Genomic DNA, 19,814 nt, shown 5'->3' with positions numbered 1-19,814 from the left:
GAAGTGTGTTTTCAGTGCAAGAAATTTGTGGTAAGTGCAACCCTTAGGGGAGGTTCTGCCGGATTTTCCATTGGAAGGTCCAGTAGGGTTTCCCTGGGATCAGGGCTTGTTTAGGGTTCTGGTAAGGGATCTTGGACGGATCTTGACAGTAACTATTCCATAAACAAAAGCCATTTAACTTATACTTAATACTGATTAGAAAAAATAAAAATAAAACCTTATATATTTGTTTTATCATAAAACTTATACCGGTTTTAGATAAGAATATATTTTTCTTACCAAAAAAATAAATAAAAATAAAAAATTCATTTGTTCTTTCATTAAAGAAACTACGAGCATCTCGGTTTTCTCCATTAGAGCTTATATGACAAAAAATTCGAAAGGTATTGAAGCTTGGATGACATAGTATAAATTAATAAACAATGTTTATTTAAACTTTTTCTCCAATGGATTTTATTTAAAATTTAAAATGGAATGAGTTAAGCTGGATTTATGGCTTATACGGTTTAAAATTTAAAATGGAATGAATTGACATATAAGATGAAAATAGAGAGGAGAGAGAAAAAGTTATGAATTCATGATGAGAAAGGAAAGAAAATAAGCTGAATTTATGACTCACACTGTTTAACCCACTTTCCACAAGAGTCTGCTAGACAGTTTCTCTTTTTTATTGCCAACCCACTTTCCACAAGAGTCTGTTAGACAGTTTCTATTTTTTATTGCCACCTCATTTTAGCAGACCTTTTGCATAACACCATTAAAGAAGGTTTTTAAAAAAAATCTATCTATTCAATACATCATTGGAGAAGATTTTTTTCAAAAAAAAAAAAAAAAAAAAAACTATCTATCCATTTGATGTAGCCAAAAATTTTTTAGATGGACAAAACTAATTGACATTCCATTAGAAATGCTCTAACTACTCCATAGAAATCTTTAGCATTGCCAATGTCGAAAAATTGGAAAATAACCCAAGAGCAATCAAAGTATAAAAAGTTTCGTTGAATTTCTTTCTGATGTACACTGTTTTTAAATTAAGTAGGGCACGTTGACTGTGGAGAAAGATCTAATTTTGCAATAGATATTTGTCAAAAGTATTAGTGTTTATTTGGCAAATTTTTTTTTAATTCCAAAGATATATTTAAAGGTTAAAAGTTCTTGTTAAAAGAAATTAAGATGTTTGGTAAAAATTAACAAGTACTTATTGAAAAAAAAAAAAAAAAAAAGAGCTTTTTAAAGCTGGTTCAGAGAAGCCCAATTAAGCAAATTAAGATTAACCAGTTGTCACTTTGAGCATGTAGTGAGGTTTGAATAAATTAAGGTTCTATATCATCCGTATCTCAATCATATTGGAAATGTTTTTGGTAAGCAAACCAAGAATATATATATATATATATATATATGAAAGTCGACATTCAACCAAACAGGTGATATTAATTATAAATTGACAAGTCCAATTTCATATTATATTAGAGACAGGTAATATTTATATTGCTAAAGTTTCATTCAAAGTATCTTGTGGTTAATTTACAGTGCATTAGCAACTCCATGGACGGTAGCTTCTGCCTCAACAACGCAAGTATCTTTAATCAAATAACTATAGCTGTCGGTGAAATAGAGCAGTGGCAGGAATCTGGACCAACCACACTCATAATCTGAGACACTGAACCAGTGACTAGCTGCAAAACAACCCGACTCAAAGATTCAGATAAATCACCCACCATTTGTTACACTCTCAATAATAATAATAATAGAAATTTTATTATTATTATTGTTATTATTATTATTACCTTGATAAGAGAAATAGTAACTGGAATTTAATTGGTTTGGAACGCGCAGGGTGAAGACTGCATATATTTGAGTGCCAGGAGGCAGAGCTATTAGATCAGAGAGAGCCAAATAAAGAGAAAGATGAGTGCCCAGTCCATTGCCTTTTCCTGTGGGGTACAGCTTTATCTTCCTGAAACAGCCCAAGTACATATGATCAATGGAAATTAAAAGAACCATATGTCTAAAATCTGACTTGCAAATTGATTAATTAATCTATCAAATTTTCGAGATGAAATATTGGTTTTCAAAAGTGAGGGAGAGAGAGAGAGAGAGAGAGAGAGAAATGAGATACCATTTGTGATCTCCAAGGGTGAAAGTATTGGAGTCATTGCCTTCTGCAGACAACTTAGAAAAATTCTCAACCCTCCACACATGCTTGTTCTTAATGGGATCCTTCATCATTGACAGACACTCTCCTTTACCTGTGCTCCTTTCTTTGCAGACAAAGACTTCAGCCCCAAATTCACAAGTATCATCCACCAGAAACCCATTACTTGCTTCAGTAAAAGCTCTAAGAGAGATGAATTTATCAAATCCCCATTCAAGCTTCGATCTGTGAAACTGCCTTTCCCTTTCCACTGCATCATTGTATATATATGTAAGAAACTTATTAATTTATGGAGATTAGAATGTCTTTGGTTGAACGAATAAATATTCCTAATAAAAAAAAGGATTAATAATTTTTAAAAATAAAAAATGGTGGAATAAGATAGCTATTCCTATTCTTTAATTTGTAAGCAATAAAAGAAAATTAAAAAAAAAAAAAAAAAACAAAAATGTAGCGGAAGAAAACCAAAAAAAAAAAAAAAAAAAAAGAAGAAGAAAAAGAAAGAAGACATGGAAGATGGAAGAGGATAATACAGAGTGTAAAAAAAATTGAAGCGTGAAAAAAAAAAAAAAAGGAAAATCAATTTAAAGTAGCATTTTTTTTATTCCTTTATTTTAAAGAATGATTTTTAAAAAAAGAATAATAATTCTTTATTTTGAAAAATTAAAATTTCTTACAAATAGATGAATTCAATTTTAAAATTCCAACTGGATAAAACACTATCACAGGAATACATATTTTATTCTAAACCAAACATTTCGAAGTGGCAGGTTTAAAAAGAAGACATGAAAGATGGAAGAAGATATGAAAAAGACATACATCGAAGAACCATGTAGTTGTCGTTGTTCTGATCAAGCAGAAACAAGCTGAAATTAGCATACACTTGCCAACCGGTCGGTAGCGAATTTTCTTTTACCATTGCCAAGTAAACGGAAACGTGGTCTTTCTCATTCTTATTCTTGTTTCCATTTGGGTACACAACCAACTTCCTGTAATTGTAAAACATATATATATATATATATATATATATTGAGAGTGTGAAAGATAGATATAATATTGAAGGTAGAGGTTTATTAATATTGTCCCGGTCAATCCAATCCAAATGAGAAACAAAAAATGCGTATACCTACCATTTGTAGCCTCCTGCTTGGAATTCCCCTGATTCATATCTATCTATTGAATTCTTTGCTAGTAAGGAAAAGTTATTTATTTTGAAAGTATAATGGGTTGGCGGTGCCACAGAGATTAATCTTGAAACACCTGCAGTTTAAGAAGATAAAAGATGATGAGTTAATATGAGAAAAGTTTTTGAGCTATAAAATTAAGGAGTAATTAATAGTATAGAGTTGGTTAATTATATGATAGTTTTGTTTTCTTCGCATTTTAGATGGAGAAAGAACTAGTTACCCTCTTGGACGTCAAAGCTGAGACTGCCCATAGCATAGAAATGAAATTAACCGCCAACTGCCAACTGCCTAGATTGTTTGATGCAACAATCCAAAAGCGTTGTCTTCTTTTAAGGAGTCAAATATAGAACAGCGATTTCTTTGCTTCAAGATGATGATGTGGATTGCCTTTTTGGCAAGGAAAAAGGTGTCCATATTCTGATCTGCTTTACAAGAATATATGCTTTATGTGTTAAGGTAATAGTTTGTAATTGTCTTGTCTTCTATCGTGTCAATGAACATCGTACTATTTACATATGCTCACACAATACAAGCCAGGCATCTATCTATCTTTGTTCTATCAACAAATTAAAGCATCTTTTAATTTGTTTTCCAAGAAAAGCCACACATCATATCCACTCTTTTTATAATTTTTAACACTCCCCACTTGTTGTGTACAAATGGGTCTATTAGTTATAAGATGGAAAATGGAGTCAATGTTAGTAAAATAATTAATATTATATGTGAGATCCCACATCGGTTGGAAAAGAGAACGAAGTATGCCTTATAAAGGTATGGATACATTTTCCTTGTGATGCGTTACCATCTCCTAGAGACCCATAGAAAACCGTGAGAGATAGGATTGGGCTCACCACCTAGTTTCCAAAGCGGACAGTATCATAGTTGGGCCTGGGAGACCCCGGGCATATGGAATTGGCAGGTGTAGGGGTGGGACCCCTAACCACTGTGATGCATTTTAAACCCGTGAGAGTGGAGCTCAATGTAACACCCCGTTTCGAAATACACCGGAAATTTCTAAAATCTGACCAAGGTTGAGAGTGGAGCTCAATGTAACACCCCGTTCCGAAGTACACCCGAAATTTCTAAAATCTGACCAAGGTTGACCGGGTTTGACCGTCGTTGAGCTAAAATGGGTCAAATGTTGACTTTTTGTTTCTGATAGAATTTCACATTGATCGAGGTATAGTTAAAAAGTACACATTACCACGAGTTCATAGACTAGTAGCACGTTGAAAACGGAGCTATAGATTGAAAGTTATGAGCAAAACAAGTTGAGGTCCAAATTGTCCAAGGGATGCCGAAGTTGACTTTTTGTTCATGCAAAGTTGAGCTTTGACTCATGCATGGTTGTGAAGTACTCATCGATATGAGTTTATAGACTAGCAGCACGTCTGATTTGGATATATGGTTTGAAAGTTACGGACCTGTGAAGTTTTTCCGAGATAGCATTTACTATTCATGGATCTGTATATGTGTGAACAGTGGTGCCACATGTCAAAAAAGTGGACCCACCCATGAGTGCACAGTGGTACCCATGGGTGTTTTGACTAGCTGAGAAGGGGAGGGAGGAGAGAGAAGGAGAAGGAGGAGAGAGACAGAGAGAGAGAGAGAGAGAGAGAAAGAGAGAGAGAGAGCTAGAGAGAGAAACCCAACCGGCCAACCGCCGTTCATCCATTTCCGACCACCAGAACAGTACACGCACCACCCCACCTTAACGTCCACCTGAAAATCGGCCGGCCAGCCAAAAATCATGGCCAACCAACTTTTGACGTGCCCAGATCGAGACTTTTTTGGCCGCGGCGCCAATTGCTTCAAACCCAGATTTTTCTCCATTTCGACCTCCGTTTGCCTCACCGATGGTCCCGTTAAGTAACCCATCACCAGATCTACCACTTCACCAAGTTTCACGGCCAGTGGCCACCGGACGCGCCGCCGGCGGTGGCGGATTCCGGTGACCACAGCGGCTCACCGGAAAACCCAATTCCGGTGAGTTTCCGATCACCACACCTATCCTTTCCCACTAAATTGACCTCCTTAGACCCAAATTCGAGGTCGTTTTCCTCCAATTCGCGACGGATTGAGAAAATCAAAGACTTGAATTCCGAAAGCTTTCCGGCGAGATCCCGGCTACCATAGGTCCTATCTCCTGGAGGTAAGCCTCAATCCGCGATCCTCGTTCCATAAGCTACGTTTTGGTATATTATTCACAAATTTTGATTAACGTTTGTGGTAAAACCCCCCGGATACGGGATATTATTTATCCAAATAAAATATTAATTTATTAGACCTTGTGTAATATTGTTGTTTTTGGAGCACATGTGAGCTGTAGAATTGATCCTATGGAGGATCTTGGTTGGATTGCGTACTCGAGGTGAGTGACCCACCTTAAAATTAATTTCGGGAATAAAATTTGTGAATATTTTGTATTAATTGAATATTTGAAATTGATATTCTATGTGATAAATATTTAGTAGATTTATATTTGGAAATTTGATGCTCAATTGAGTGAAACAAAATATTTATATATTGAGAAATATTTTGGTCTAAAGAATTTTATGAAATTGAAATTGAAATTATTAATTATTAAATTAATTTGTTGGAATATTTCATAATTAAATATTTCAAAAATATGTTTATGTGTTCAATATAATGAGAATTTCTATCTAGAATTGTATTGCCAATTTATAATGTTGTTAATATATGTTTTGGTGCCAAAAGAATATAATTGGGAATTTAAAGAAATTGTGGTTTTAATTTATTTTAATTATTGCTATGGTTATTATTCAATTATTGTGCACAATTATATGAATTAATTATATATGAAATTTATATGGTTTTCATATTACTGATTTAAATTGATTTTTGAGAATTTGAGAAAAATATGGATTTAAATTATTATGTTTTAAAAATATTTATGCATTGAAATATTAATGGCTTGACCTTATGCCATTGATGGATTTGAACTTGATGGATTTTAAAGTGATGGATTTATGATGAGGACTAAAGAAAAATGTGGGAATGTGAGTTTGAAAAATGGTATAATTTCCACGGTGAATTTTGAAAAAAATTGCGTATTTTAATAATAAATTTGGTTATTTGTTTTAGACGCACTCATACAGTACTGGTGTTCTATACTGTATATGTAAATGAGCGCGCAAGTTATAATGTCTCCCGTGAGTTTCCATTGGACTGAGAGTAGGCAAGTTTTATATAGTGCACATAAGCCGGCCCCCTCCATGGCCGGGTTGATGGTTTAAGCAGCGGCGCTGTTGGGACGCCAAAGTGACCGTATGCAACTTTCTCTCTTTAACCTCCCGCCAGATGGTGCATCAAGTATTATTTTTCAGATATAAATTTCAAATCTTAAAGTTTTAAAGCAGTATTTAAATTAAATGAATTTAATTGTTTTCTCACCTATTTCCAATTAGTATTTTCTAAAATATAATTATTCATATTTTATGTCACTTATTTTAAATCAATGTTTTTAAAATGCATTTTGCCATAAAAATATTATATAGATTGGTTGAATATTTCAAAATGAATATTATAGTATTTTTCTACCATTTATTTTACATGATTGTTTGTAATTATTTAAATTATATTTTTGATACTGTTTATTTTAATTTATTAAATCAAATTTTACGTATTGTATATTGAATTTCTCTTTTATGTTATATTCCTTTAATGCAAATATTCTAAATTTATTTTATTATATTTTATTCATATTTGGATTATTTAATTATTTATTAGATTAATTATTCCTTGATTTTTGGGGCATAAAATATTGGGTTTTGCGAAAATGTTTTAAAAGGAAAACCTTTCCAACAGAGTGAATAGTGAAGGTTTTGAGAGAAAATATTATTTTCGATTAATTATTATCTATTTATTTATTTATTCTTAATTAATCAAGTGTACTATAATTATTATTACTGTTATAATTGTATAGTATATTAGGTTACTCACTGAGATGATTAGCATCTCATATTTTTAAATTCCATTCCCCTAGGTACAAGGATTGGTAGACGTTCGTCCGAAGCAAGCTTAATCTTCGTTGCTATCGTACTTCAAGGAGTTCTCTTTATTTTCATTTATTTCTATTGTAATATTTCTTTCATCCTTGTTGTATAACTTCCATACTTAATTGTACTCTATGAAGCTCTGTATATTGTCTTGGACATTTATTTATTAATTAGGCCCTGATTTCCTATTATTCATTTGAAATGTTGCAAATTTGTGGAATTAAATTGTAGTAATGTGGGAGGAATAAGGTGGTGTATATAGAAGTGTGTTTTTAGTGCAGGAAAATTGTGGTAAGTCCAACCCTTCGGGGAGATTCTGCCGTAGATTTTCCATTGGAGGATCCGGTAGGGTTTCCCTGGGATCAGAACTTGTCTAAGGTTCCGGTGAAGAATTTTGGATGGGTCCTGACACCCAAAGTGGATAATATCACATGCAGGTGGGCTGGGCTATTACAATTGGTATCAGAGCTAGTACCCGGATCGATGGGAGTGGGGCCCAAAGTGGACAATATCACATGCGGGTGGACTGAGCTGTTACAGTTAGTATCGGAGCCAGTACCCGAATCGATTTGCCAGCGAGGACGTTGGGCCCCAAGGGGGTAGGATTGGGCTCACAACCTATCTTCCAAAGCGGATAATATCATGGTTGGGCCTGGGAGGCCCGGACCAGTGGGACTAGCAAGTGAAAGGGTGGGACCCCTAACTACTGTGGTGCGTTTTAAACCCATGTGGGCGGGGTCCAAAGTGGACAATATCATATGCAGGTGAACTGGGCTGTTACATTATATCTATTCTCAAATTAAGAAATCATTTGGTCGTCTGTCTGTTAGAAATATTATATTAAAATATAATATACATAAAATACTAAGCATAATAGCAAGGAAATGAGGACTAAAAAAATTGCAAATGTTAAGCTTAAGATAATAAGCTTGGAAAATTTAATATACAGAAAGCTAAAATACATGTTATGGGCCAAATTAAAAAATGGTAAACAAAATGTTAATATACAAAGTATATTAATAAAAAGATACTAATAAAAAGTACTTGTTAATCATAAAATATGAAAAAAGAATTTGGGATTTGAGTCCAAGGCCTATGTTCTATACAATGTTTTTATGACAGATTTACTTCTCACAGGTGTTTGTAAATTCAAATGTATCCATCTCCTATAATATAACAATTGTAAATTCAAATGTATCTATCTCCTATAATATAATAAACTAACAGAAATTTCAAAATCTTGCACTTTTAGAGCTTCTCTCAGGTGAACTTGAATTCCTTTATACACTGAAACCTATGACATGCTACAAGTTTCTAGATAGACATGTAGAATGAAAGCTCAAGAGTTCCTATCAAAATTCCACACTCGAAAACTAAGAATGGACATTAATTTATACTCATCCATGAAAGGGTGAATTCAATTAACTATTTAATTCCATCAATTAATTTTGTAACGTCCAAATTAATTTCATAATGTTCCATTCAATTTTGAAATGTTTCAATTAACTTTATGACAATCAACTAAATTAAAAAACTGTTACTCAATGAATTCATCGTAATGGTCAAATTAATCTACCATTAATTCATAAAAGATCAATTAATTTGCTATTAATCCAATGTCACTACTAGAATCGCATTGATAAATGATGCAATTAATGTGTCGCACAAAATAAAAAACGACGTATCACAGTGAGTTGCCTAATGTCTAGTCGCTAAATCCATAAGAACACAAGTGATGCAGTATTAGAGTCGCCTATTTAGTGATGCATCGATTATTTTAGTGACGCATCAGTAGTGTCGCTTATTTAGTGACACATATAATCTTTTAGCGACTCATAAGTCATGTCGCCTATTTATGCATTTTTAGCAATGCATATTGTCTTTTTAGCGACTCATTTAGCAAGCAGCGATGCTGTAAAACAATGTCGCTAAAAAACTATTAGCGACTATCACATTAAGCGTCACTAAATGTATGCATCGCTAAAAATGGCCACTAAAAGGAGACTACACGCGACACATCAATAGAATCGCCTATTGAGCGACGCATTGAGTATTTTAGCGACTCAAACATTTATCGACACTTTACGAAACAGTCGCTAAGAAATCTATTAGCGACTATTTCATAAAGCGTTGCTAAATGTATGAGTCGCTAAAAAGGGCCAAAAATTCTATTAGCGACTTTTTTTAAAGAGTCGCTAAAAATATGCAATTATAGGTTGCCAAATATTTTAGGCAAAGTTGTTATTTTTTAATGCATCTATAACAGCCCAGTCCATCCACATGAGATATTGTCCACTTTGGGCCCAGCCCGCACAGTTTTAAAAGACCTCTCAAGGGAAAGGTATCCACACCCTCTTATAAGGCATGCTTCATTCCCCTTTCTAATGTTGATATTTTAAGAGCACGTGTGAATTGTGAAATCGATCCCGTAGAGGATCTTGATTAAACTGCGTGCTCGAGGTGAGTGGCCCACCTTCAGAATTATTTTTGGTTGATAAATTGTATATATTTTTGTATTGATTATATATTTGGAAATTATATTTGATATGTTAAATATTTAGTAAATTTATATTTGGAATTTTGATGCCAAAATTGAATGAATTATAATTGTTTGTGCATTAAGAAATTTTTTTATTTCAAAAATTTTATAGATATGGGATTTTGTTAATAATTGTTAAAGTTTATTGTTGGAATGCTATGTAATTAGAAATGCTTTCATGTGATTTTTAATATATGTATAACATTTGAAGGAATTTCCATTTAATTTTACAATGCCAGTTTATGATCGTTTTAATATATGTGTTGTTGCCAAAAATATATTTGGAATTTTAAAGGAATTATAATTTAAGGTTTTTAATAAATTATTGTTGAGTTTGATGTTGATTTTATGATGCATGATAAATGCATTCACATGATTTTTAGAAAATATGTCATGTGGTGGAATTTATATATAATTGTAGTAAGGTGGGAGGAATAAGGAGATATTGTTAGAAGTGTGTTTTCTATGCAGGAAATCTTGTGGTAAATCCAACCCTTAGGGGAGATGCTACCGGATTTTTCTTGGAAGATCCGGTACGGTTTCCCTAGAATTAGGGCTTGTATAGGGTTCCAGTAAGAAATTTTGAACGGGTCCTGACAGCGTTGCTATTTTTTTTTTTAATTTTTTTTTTATTTTAATTTAGAAAAATTGATTAAAATAGTAAAAATGTAAAATAATTAAAATACAAAAAAACTAAAACTAGCTTCATCCAAAATAATTAGAATACAAAAAATTTTAAACAAATATTTGTTCATAACAAAATAATTATCAAATAAATTAAATATTATCTCATTAACATATTTTTACATAATTTGTAAACTATTATATGTGCAAAAGCAAATTCAATATTAATTAAACTTCCATGAATGCATACTCATTGAGATGGAAGTTGACATCCTTTTATTGATTATATTACACCCTCATACTGCATATGGAAAAATTAAAAAAGTTATTAACATTTATGTAAAATAAATAAAATATTAATCATTATTAAATTTGTAATTAGTAAATGAAAATTTAAAGAATATTACCTTCTTAAGATTTGACAAGGCACATTTTTTCTAATTAAAAGTGGAAAACACATAATGAAGCAGATCAAAAAAATAATTAAATGAATAATAATAAATGTCATAAATATTACTTAAAACATAAATTAATAAATATATGTACCAATTTATTTAGAATATATTGTTTATCCATATCCCTTCATAATCATTACGAACATAGCCACTCTCAAATTTATCCTCATTATCATTTTCATCAACACTTGCCAATTATATGGCAAATGGATTGTGAGCCATCATAGTATTGCCAAGAACATCTTCAACCAATTCTTCAGCAAGAAAAATACAATATTGTGGTGAAGTTAAAACAACAGACCATCTCGAATCAAATTGATCTTCAACCTAAAATATCTGTTGAACTTGTGAAGCCATGATGAATGGGTCAGATTTATATCCAATTTTATTAAAGTTAACATATGTAAAACCCATCTCATCAACTTTCACACCACTGCTGTCAACCCAATCACACTTAAATATTGGAATTCGAAACACAATGTGATTAGGTTGACTTCGCTCCTATTTAATCTAGTCAATTGAAAAAAATGTGAAAAATTAAAGCTAAAACAATGATATTATATTGAATATTTAGCTTTCCCATACCTGATCACGTAACCAGTACATATGTACGTTTGTGTTCATCTTGAAACCATGTTGTTTTTTTTTCCTCGATTCTTTTTGCTTGACTTCAAGACTTCAAAATGAATACTAAAACAAATAAAAGTTTTTGTAATTAAAAAAAAATCCAAAATATCAACTTTTTTTTTTTTTTTTTAAATATTAGTAACAGGCGATGCACAATAATAATTATGCGTCGCCTGTTCCCTTCCTTTTTTTTTAGTATTTTTTTTATCAATATAATTTTTTTTTCAACCAGTTAAAATATATAAGCAACATAATAGATCTTTTTTTTTTTTTTTAATGATATAGTTAACCGGCAACCCAGAGACATTATTATGCGTTGCCTGTTACATTTTTTTTTTTTAAATCATTGTGATTGTTTTTCAAGTACACTTTATTTTCTTTTTAAACTTTCAAAACACTTAAAAATATCAACTTATTTATGCATATTAATATATTCAAAATATCAACTAAATTATACTATTGATAGATATATATATATATTAAAAATATCAACTAATTTATACATTAATACGTATATACGCACCTGACATACGGTTCCACTTCTAGTGCATTCGAAAGTACGCATCAATGGACTTGCTCCCAGAGTTGTTGATCAATTGATTGATTTTTTCCACCTTTAATGGGGGCACCAACATCATCCTTATCATTTAACTTTTGATATCTACCAATGGGGTTTCCACTGCATCTAACCCTTTCTGAAATTCACTACAATACTCAATCACTTCTTCACATATGTAACTCTCGGCAATACAACCTTCTAGCCGATTTTTATTTTGAAGATAACCTTTCAATACTTTCATGTACCTCTTAAACGGGTACATCCACCTGAAATGTATTGGTCCACATAATCTGACCTCTCGAACCAAATGTACAGTTAAATGAACCATTTTGTAACACCTCGTTCCGAAGTACATCGGAATTTTTTTCAACTTTGACCGAGGTTGACCGTTGACTGTTGACTTAGATCGTTGACCGTTGACCGAAAGGGTCAAAAGTTGACTTTTTGACTCGGATGGAATTCTAGGTTGATCGAGGTACCTTACAAAGTACGCATTGTCACGAGTCCATAGACTAGTAGCACGTTGAAAACGGAGCTACGGTTTGAAAGATATGAGCAAAACAAGTTGGGATCCAAACTGTCCAAGGGTGCCCAAGTTGACTTTTTATTTATGGGGAAATGAGCTTTGACTCATGCGTGGTTGTGAAGTACCCATCGATACGAGTCCGTAGACTAGCGGCACGTTCGATTTGGACATGTGGTTTGGAAGTTATGGACATGCGAAGTTTTTCGAATACCGTAATATTTTAATATTTTTTAATCGGTGAACAAGGAAACACCACGTGTCGCGATCTCAGCCTTTCCTGTGAGTGCACAATGGCACCCACGTGGTTGTTTTTAGGTGAGGTTGGAGAGAAGAGAGAGAAAGGGAGAGAGGAGAGAGAAAAAGGAGAGAGAAAAAGAGGAGGAGAAACACCGGCCACCACCGGTTGGCCATCATCCTGCTACCGGAGGGCCACACGCACCACCCCACTGCCTCCGCCTCCTCAATTCCGACCGGCCACCCAAATCTCACCAACCGGCCGGTAATGCGCCGGGATCGAAGCATTTTCCTGCGATGGCCATTTTTCCCCTCCACCACCGGCCATCGCCGTTTGACCCATTTTCGGCCATTTTCAGGCCACATGCGCTAGCCAACCCCCAAAATTTCACGGTCAACCGACCGACAACGCGCTCGGATCGGGGCTTTTTCCTGCGGCCGCGCCGCCACCTTCAAACCTAGATCTCTTCGCCATCCGGCCTCCATTTGCCTCACCGCCGGTCCCGTTGGAACCCTCTCTTGTCGATCTACAAAACTCCCAAAAATCTTAGCCATCGGCCACCGGACACGCCGCAGGAGGTGACGGTTTCCGGTGGGTCTCCGCGGCTCACCTGAAAATAAAATTCCGATGAGTACCCAGTCACGTCTCCGGTCCCTCCCCACTAATTCTGACCCCCTGAATCTAAATCCGGTGTCCTTTTCCTCCAATTTGCGATGGTTTAGGAGAATCGAGGCTCTAAAGGCCGAGAGCTTTCCGACGAGATTCCGGTCACCACCGGTCCGATCTCCAGGAAGTAGGACCAGATTTGTAATCCTTGTCACTCAAGCTTCGATTTGGTATATTATTCGTCAATTTTGGTTGACGTTTGTGTTAGACCCCCCGGGTACCGGGTATTATTTATCCGAATAAAATATTATTTTATTTGACTGTGTGTAAATTGTTGTTCTAGGAGCACGTGTACGTCGTGGAATTGATCCCATGAAGGATCTTTGATTAATTGCGTGCTCCAGATGAGTGACCCACCTTAAAAACTATTTTCGGGTGATGATTATATTCATTTGGTGATATTTGAATATTTGGAAAATATATGCATGTGGTTGGTATTTTATAAAATTGGGTATTTATTTTATAATGTCAAATTTCAGATGTTTGGTTATATGCATACATATATATATTTTGATGCCATGATTGAATATTGGAGAAATTCAAAGAATTTACGATTTAAATTCTGGATTGTTGTTATTATTGTTTTTACCGAGAATTTTCATGTACAATCAAGGGCTTATGAAGAGAAATTATATTTAAATATTTTTGTGAGCTATATATATTATTTTGGAGGAAAAAATTGATTTAAAGGATTTGAAGGAAAATATTGGTATGATGGTACTGTATGTTTTAAAAAAGGTAATTATGCATTTATAATGCGAGGTGGTTGATTTCATGGTTTTGAGTAAACCATATTTCTTTTCTCTATTGATGATTTATGGTGAGAAATGCAAGGAATGTGGGATTGGAGATTTTTATAACTCCCACGGTAAATTTCGGAAATTTTGGGTAATAATAAAAATGGGCTATTGGTATTTATTTTATTTTAATTATTTTGGACGCACTTATGCAGTACTGGTGTTCTGTACTGTACATGAGATTGTAGTCTTCCGTGAGTTACCTATGGACCTGAGGGCAGGCTGGTTTAGTATAATGCACATAACCGCCCTCCTCCTAGGCCGGGATGATAGGTTTTAGCAGCGGCACTGTCGGGACGCCGAAGCGACCGTATGCCGGTTCTCTCTTTAACCCCCGCCTGAGGGTGCTTGGGATGCTGAGTACCATAGGGCATCACTGGTATATAGTGTGGTGCGTCAGACTATTTTCGATTTGAATTTTTAAGCTTATTATTTGGAAATACTATTCAATTAAAATGGTTAGTTTATTTAAGTTTTACCGTTTATTTCAAACAAACAATTTTTATGACATTTTTCTATATGATTTATTAATTGTTATTCAAAATTTACTTTATTCCGGATTATTTTTCTGAGTGCATTGGATTCCGAAAATTGTTGCATTTTATTGGTATTTATTGATTAAATATTTTCATATAAATTGTGGAGCTCTATATTATTATTTGCATGATTTTGTATTTTAAATGTTGATATTCCATTTATTTATTATTTAATTAATCACTTATTGGCTACCTTGATTTTTGGGGAAATATAATTGCTACGTTTTGTGAAATGTTTTAAAAGGGGAACTTTTCCAACAGAGTGAATCGTGAGGGTTTTGAGAGAAATTATTATTTTTCCAATTAATTATTATTTATCTACTTATTTATCGTGGTATTATAATTGCACAGTAGATAGGGTCACTCACTGAGATTATTAGCATCTCATATTTTTAAATTTCGTTCCCCTAGGTCTAGGTTGGGAGACGTTGATCGTCCGGGGCGAGCCCGACGTCTCAATTCATTGACGAAAGTCCAAGAAGCATTTCTTCCCTTTTTCCTCTCCATCTTGTATTACTTCTTTATCTGTCATCGTATTAATTTCATATTTACTGGCATAATGCTCTGTATACTGTATTGGACATTTAGTTATTAATTATGCACTGATTTACTGTTATTCATTTGGAGTGCTGCAAATTTGTGGAATTATATTGTAGTAATGTGGGAGGAATAAGGGGATGTATATAGAAGTGTGTTTTCCGTGTAGGAAATTTATGGTAAGTCCAACTCTTAGGGGAGATTCTGCCTGATTTTCCATTGGAGGGTCCAGTAGGGTTTCCCTGGGATCAGGGCTTGTCTAGGGTTCCGGTGAGAAATTTTGGACGGGTCCTAACAGTTGGTATCAGAGCTCTAGGTTCTAGTATTCCTAAGGGACTGTGCATTGTTATGCATCCCATCTGCATCTATTCTCTCGTTTTACCTGTCTTAAAGCATTCTTTCCCTTTGTCTTGAAGCAAATCTGTTGCCCGAGTTGAAATATCTCTAATCTTCGAGGGTGTTAATTAGAATCTCCTATCATAACGGGGAATTTATATGGCCTACCTAGATGGTCGAGAATTGCCTTTTCTTTATCGAGGGTCAAGTAATGGGGGGCAGATCCTATTCTGTGAATTTTTTTGGGATTCGAAGTGGTCCTAGATATGGATTGAGTAGTTCTTATGTTTATGGACCGCTAGCATAAAGGAGTAAAGTTAAAGTGTTTTAGCTTACCTGAAGTGGTGCTTCGTGGACGAGTTAGGAGACCTTTACCGTAGTTAATTTCTATCCTCGTCTCCAATGAGCTATCGGATAATGGTTGTCAAAGGTATTTGACCCATATGGTTGATGCCCGAATAGATGGTGAGCATTGGAAGTGCTCATAGTGGGAAGCAATTCGAAAGCGTTTTCCCCACAAGTTACCTAGATTACGACCGTAAAAAGGATATCAAATCATTATTGAATTGGCTTTGGACATCGATCTATTTCAGTACCGCCACACCGTGCGACTCCATCAAAGTTAAAGGACTTAAAGGCTTAACTGCAAGATTTGGTGAATAAAGGTTTCACTAGATCAAGCTTATCATCGTGAATGACATCCGTTTCGTTCATGGAGAAGAAATATGGTTGCCTAAGGGTGTGTATCGGCTACCAATGACTTAACAAGGTCACAACCCATAATTGATACCCGTTGTCGAGTATGAATGCGTGTCGATCAACCTCAAGGTGTCAAGATATTTTCCGATCGATTATCAAAAATTAAATACTTTTCAAAGTGATATTTGAAATTAAAGGTATTTTATTCAAGTATTTTTTGTTTATGTTCGTACATGTATTTGTATGTTATATTGTTTGATATTATATTGCATATACCGCACCACACAGAGGAGGTGAACCAATGTGGTCCATGTAGAGCCAGCCCCAAAATCATGTTGCCTACAAGTCCAGGGGATCGGACGGCCAATATAGGCAACCACCCTGGTTTGTATTGGTAGCAGAGTGCCGACGACAGCTAGAATCATGGATCACGTAGCATGTTAGAAGGTATCGTACGTACCTCCATTACGAGCGTGCATATTTCATTTTATGCTATGGATTTTAAGACATGATTTTATGCATTTATTCATGTTTTTATTATTGTTCCAATGTGGAGTTTTAACAATTGCCTATGCAAGTTAAGGTATTTTTACACTAATTAAAATAATTTTCTTATTATTTATTATTTCATTGATTTAATTAGTAAATTTCATAAATTATATTTTGGTTTTTGAAGGAGTTTGGAAATTTAATTTGGGTTGATAAATTGTATATATTTTATGTTGGTGGTATATTTGAAAAATATATTTATTATTTGTTTTTTGTTATGGTCTTTCCAAGAGCGATTTAAGGGTTAAGTATCGCCAATTGAGAATCCAAAGTAGGATATCCTTGAGTTCAAAAAGGAGATCCTAAAGGGAGCACGTGATTCGATGTATGTGATACACCCCAAAGCTATAAGGATATATCGAATGCTCACTAAGTATTATTGATGGATCTGCACGATAAAGGAAGTTGCCGAATTAGAATCAAGGTACGTAAGCTACCGACAAATGGAAGCGGGAAGTAGAAATGTTAGCGCACGTTTTACTGGTACGCGAGTGGTTCTCACTGAGACAAGGCGGCCAAGCTGTTTGTAAAGCATATCATGAGACTACACAGAGTATCAATCACCATCACGACTATTTGAGATTCGAGCTTTACTTCAAGACTATGATGAAGGTTAACAAATACACTTGGAGCGAGACTTAACTACTGCATGACCTTCCACCATAGGTCATTGGACAAGTGAAGTGCAGAATTTATACTTCGGAAGTTATGCTGAGACCGTGCATGATCTAATATCGAATGAAGTAGGAATAAGCAATTGCCGTTGATAAGGTCCATTGTAATATTAGCTACCAAGCGAGCATCGAGGTGTCTTCGTGTGAGATTCTATATGGAAGGCAGTGTCGAACCTCACTATATTGGAGTGAAGTAGGTGAGGAGAAGCACCATACGACGACCAACGTGAACTGGATGCAAACACCTACGGATGACTATGAATAAGGAAAAGGCCTTCCGAGAGAGTTTGAAGATCGCTCAGGAATCGACAAATGAGTTAAGCTGACGTGCATTGAAAAGATGTTGAATTCAAAGTCCGAGATTAAGTTTTTGAGATTATCTCCGTAGAAGAGAGTCATACGCTTTGGTTGATAGAGAGAGTTAAGTTCTCATTATCTTGGTTTCTACTGCGCTATTGGAAGAATTGGTTTTGTGGTATGCAAGTTAGTATTTTCGGGAAAGCAGACATGGGTATGCAGCATAATTCACGTATTGTTGCTATGAAAGGACATCGACGACCTGTCATGCATGGAGTGACTAAGACAGATTTTTAAATCATGAAGAATGCGTATGGGTCAATAAGACTATTTTCTCGAGTCAAAGTCTCATGGTGAATTAATTTAGTCGAGGAAGCAACATGGAATTTGAAATTTTTGTAAGGGGGGAAGATTGTAACACCTGTCCCAAAGTACACCGGAATTTTTTTCAACTTTGACCGAGGTTGACCGTTGACTGTTGATCGAAAGGGTCACAAGTTGACTTTTTGACTCAGATGGAATTCTAGGTTAATCGAGGTACCATTACAAAGTATGCATTGTCACGAGTCCATAGACTAGTAGCACGTTGAAAATGGAGCTACGGTTTGAAAGATATGAGCAAAACAAGTTGGGATCCAAATTGTTCAAGGGTGCTGGAGCTGACTTTTTATTTATGGGGAAATGAGCTTTGACTCATGCATAATTGTGAAGTACTCATTGATACGAGTCCGTAGACTAGCAACATGTTCGATTTGGACATGTGGTTTGGAAGTTATGGACATGCGAAGTTTTTCGAATACCGTAACATTTCAATATTTTTGAATCGGTGAACAGTGAAACACCACGTGTCGCGATCTTAGCCGTTCCTGTGAGTGCACAGTGGCACCCATGTGGTTTTTCTTAGGTGAGGTGGGAGAGAAGAGAGAGAAAGGGAGAGATGCCTCGCCTTTTATTTTTTGCTTTCTAATCAATCTATTTTTCTTTCAACTTCAAATAACCAGTGAAAATATTTAAGCAACAAAACTGAGCTGGATTTTTTTGTTTTTTAAAATATTGGAAACAGGCAGTGAACAATAATCATTATGAGTCGCTTGTTCCCCACTTAATTTTTTTTTTTGGTTTTTTTTTATTAATATCATTTTCTTTCAACTTCAAATAATTAGTGAAAATATTATAGCAACATAACTGAGCTGTTTTTTTTTTTAAATATTGAAAATAGAAGCACAATAATCATTATGAGTCGCTTGTTCCCCCCTTATTTTTTTTTGGCTTTATTTTTTATCAATCTGATTTTATTTCAACTTAAAATAACCAGTGAAAATATTTCAGGAACATAACTGAGCTGTTTTTTTTTTTTTTTTTTTTTAAATATTTGTAACAGGCGACGCACAATCATCATTACGGGTTGCATGTTCCTCTTTTTGTTTTTATTTTTTTTAATCAATCTAATTCTCTTTCAACTTCAAATAATTAGTAAAAATATTTAAGTAACATAACTGAGTTGGTGTTTTTTTTTTTTTTAATATTGGTTACAGGTGACACCCAATAATAATTATGTGTCGCGTGTTCCCCACTTTTTTTGGGTTTTTTTTTTTGTTTTTTATCAATCTGATCGTTCAACTTCAAATAACCAGTGAAAATATTTAAGCAACAAAACAGAGCTTTTTTTTTTCCTTTTAATCAATCTGATTTTTTTTCAACTTCAAATAAACAGTGAAAATATTTAAGCAATATAACTGAGCTGGTTTATTTTTTTTTATTTTAAATAATGGTAACAGGCGATGCACAATAATAATT

At 34.3% G+C, this 19,814-nt stretch overlaps 1 protein-coding gene across 1 annotated transcript; it reads right to left on the bottom strand.

Annotated features, from left to right (window-relative positions):
* Positions 1 to 1,411: 1,411 nt before the first annotated feature.
* On the bottom strand, positions 1,412 to 3,696 carry LOC107432642 (uncharacterized). The gene is made up of 6 exons (XM_016043825.4): positions 3,563 to 3,696; positions 3,286 to 3,415; positions 2,975 to 3,144; positions 2,120 to 2,405; positions 1,788 to 1,957; positions 1,412 to 1,676 (listed from the first exon to the last, which is right to left on the bottom strand). The coding sequence occupies exons 1-6, from the start codon at positions 3,591 to 3,593 to the stop codon at positions 1,525 to 1,527; spliced, it is 939 nt and encodes a 312-aa protein (XP_015899311.3). The 5' UTR covers positions 3,594 to 3,696; the 3' UTR covers positions 1,412 to 1,524.
* Positions 3,697 to 19,814: the final 16,118 nt, after the last annotated feature.

Source organism: Ziziphus jujuba, chromosome 11 (assembly GCF_031755915.1).
Source record: "Ziziphus jujuba cultivar Dongzao chromosome 11, ASM3175591v1".
Lineage (NCBI taxonomy): Eukaryota > Viridiplantae > Streptophyta > Magnoliopsida > Rosales > Rhamnaceae > Ziziphus > Ziziphus jujuba.
Note: the sequence above shows the minus strand (reverse complement) of the source record. Positions and strands in the feature narration are given on the sequence as shown.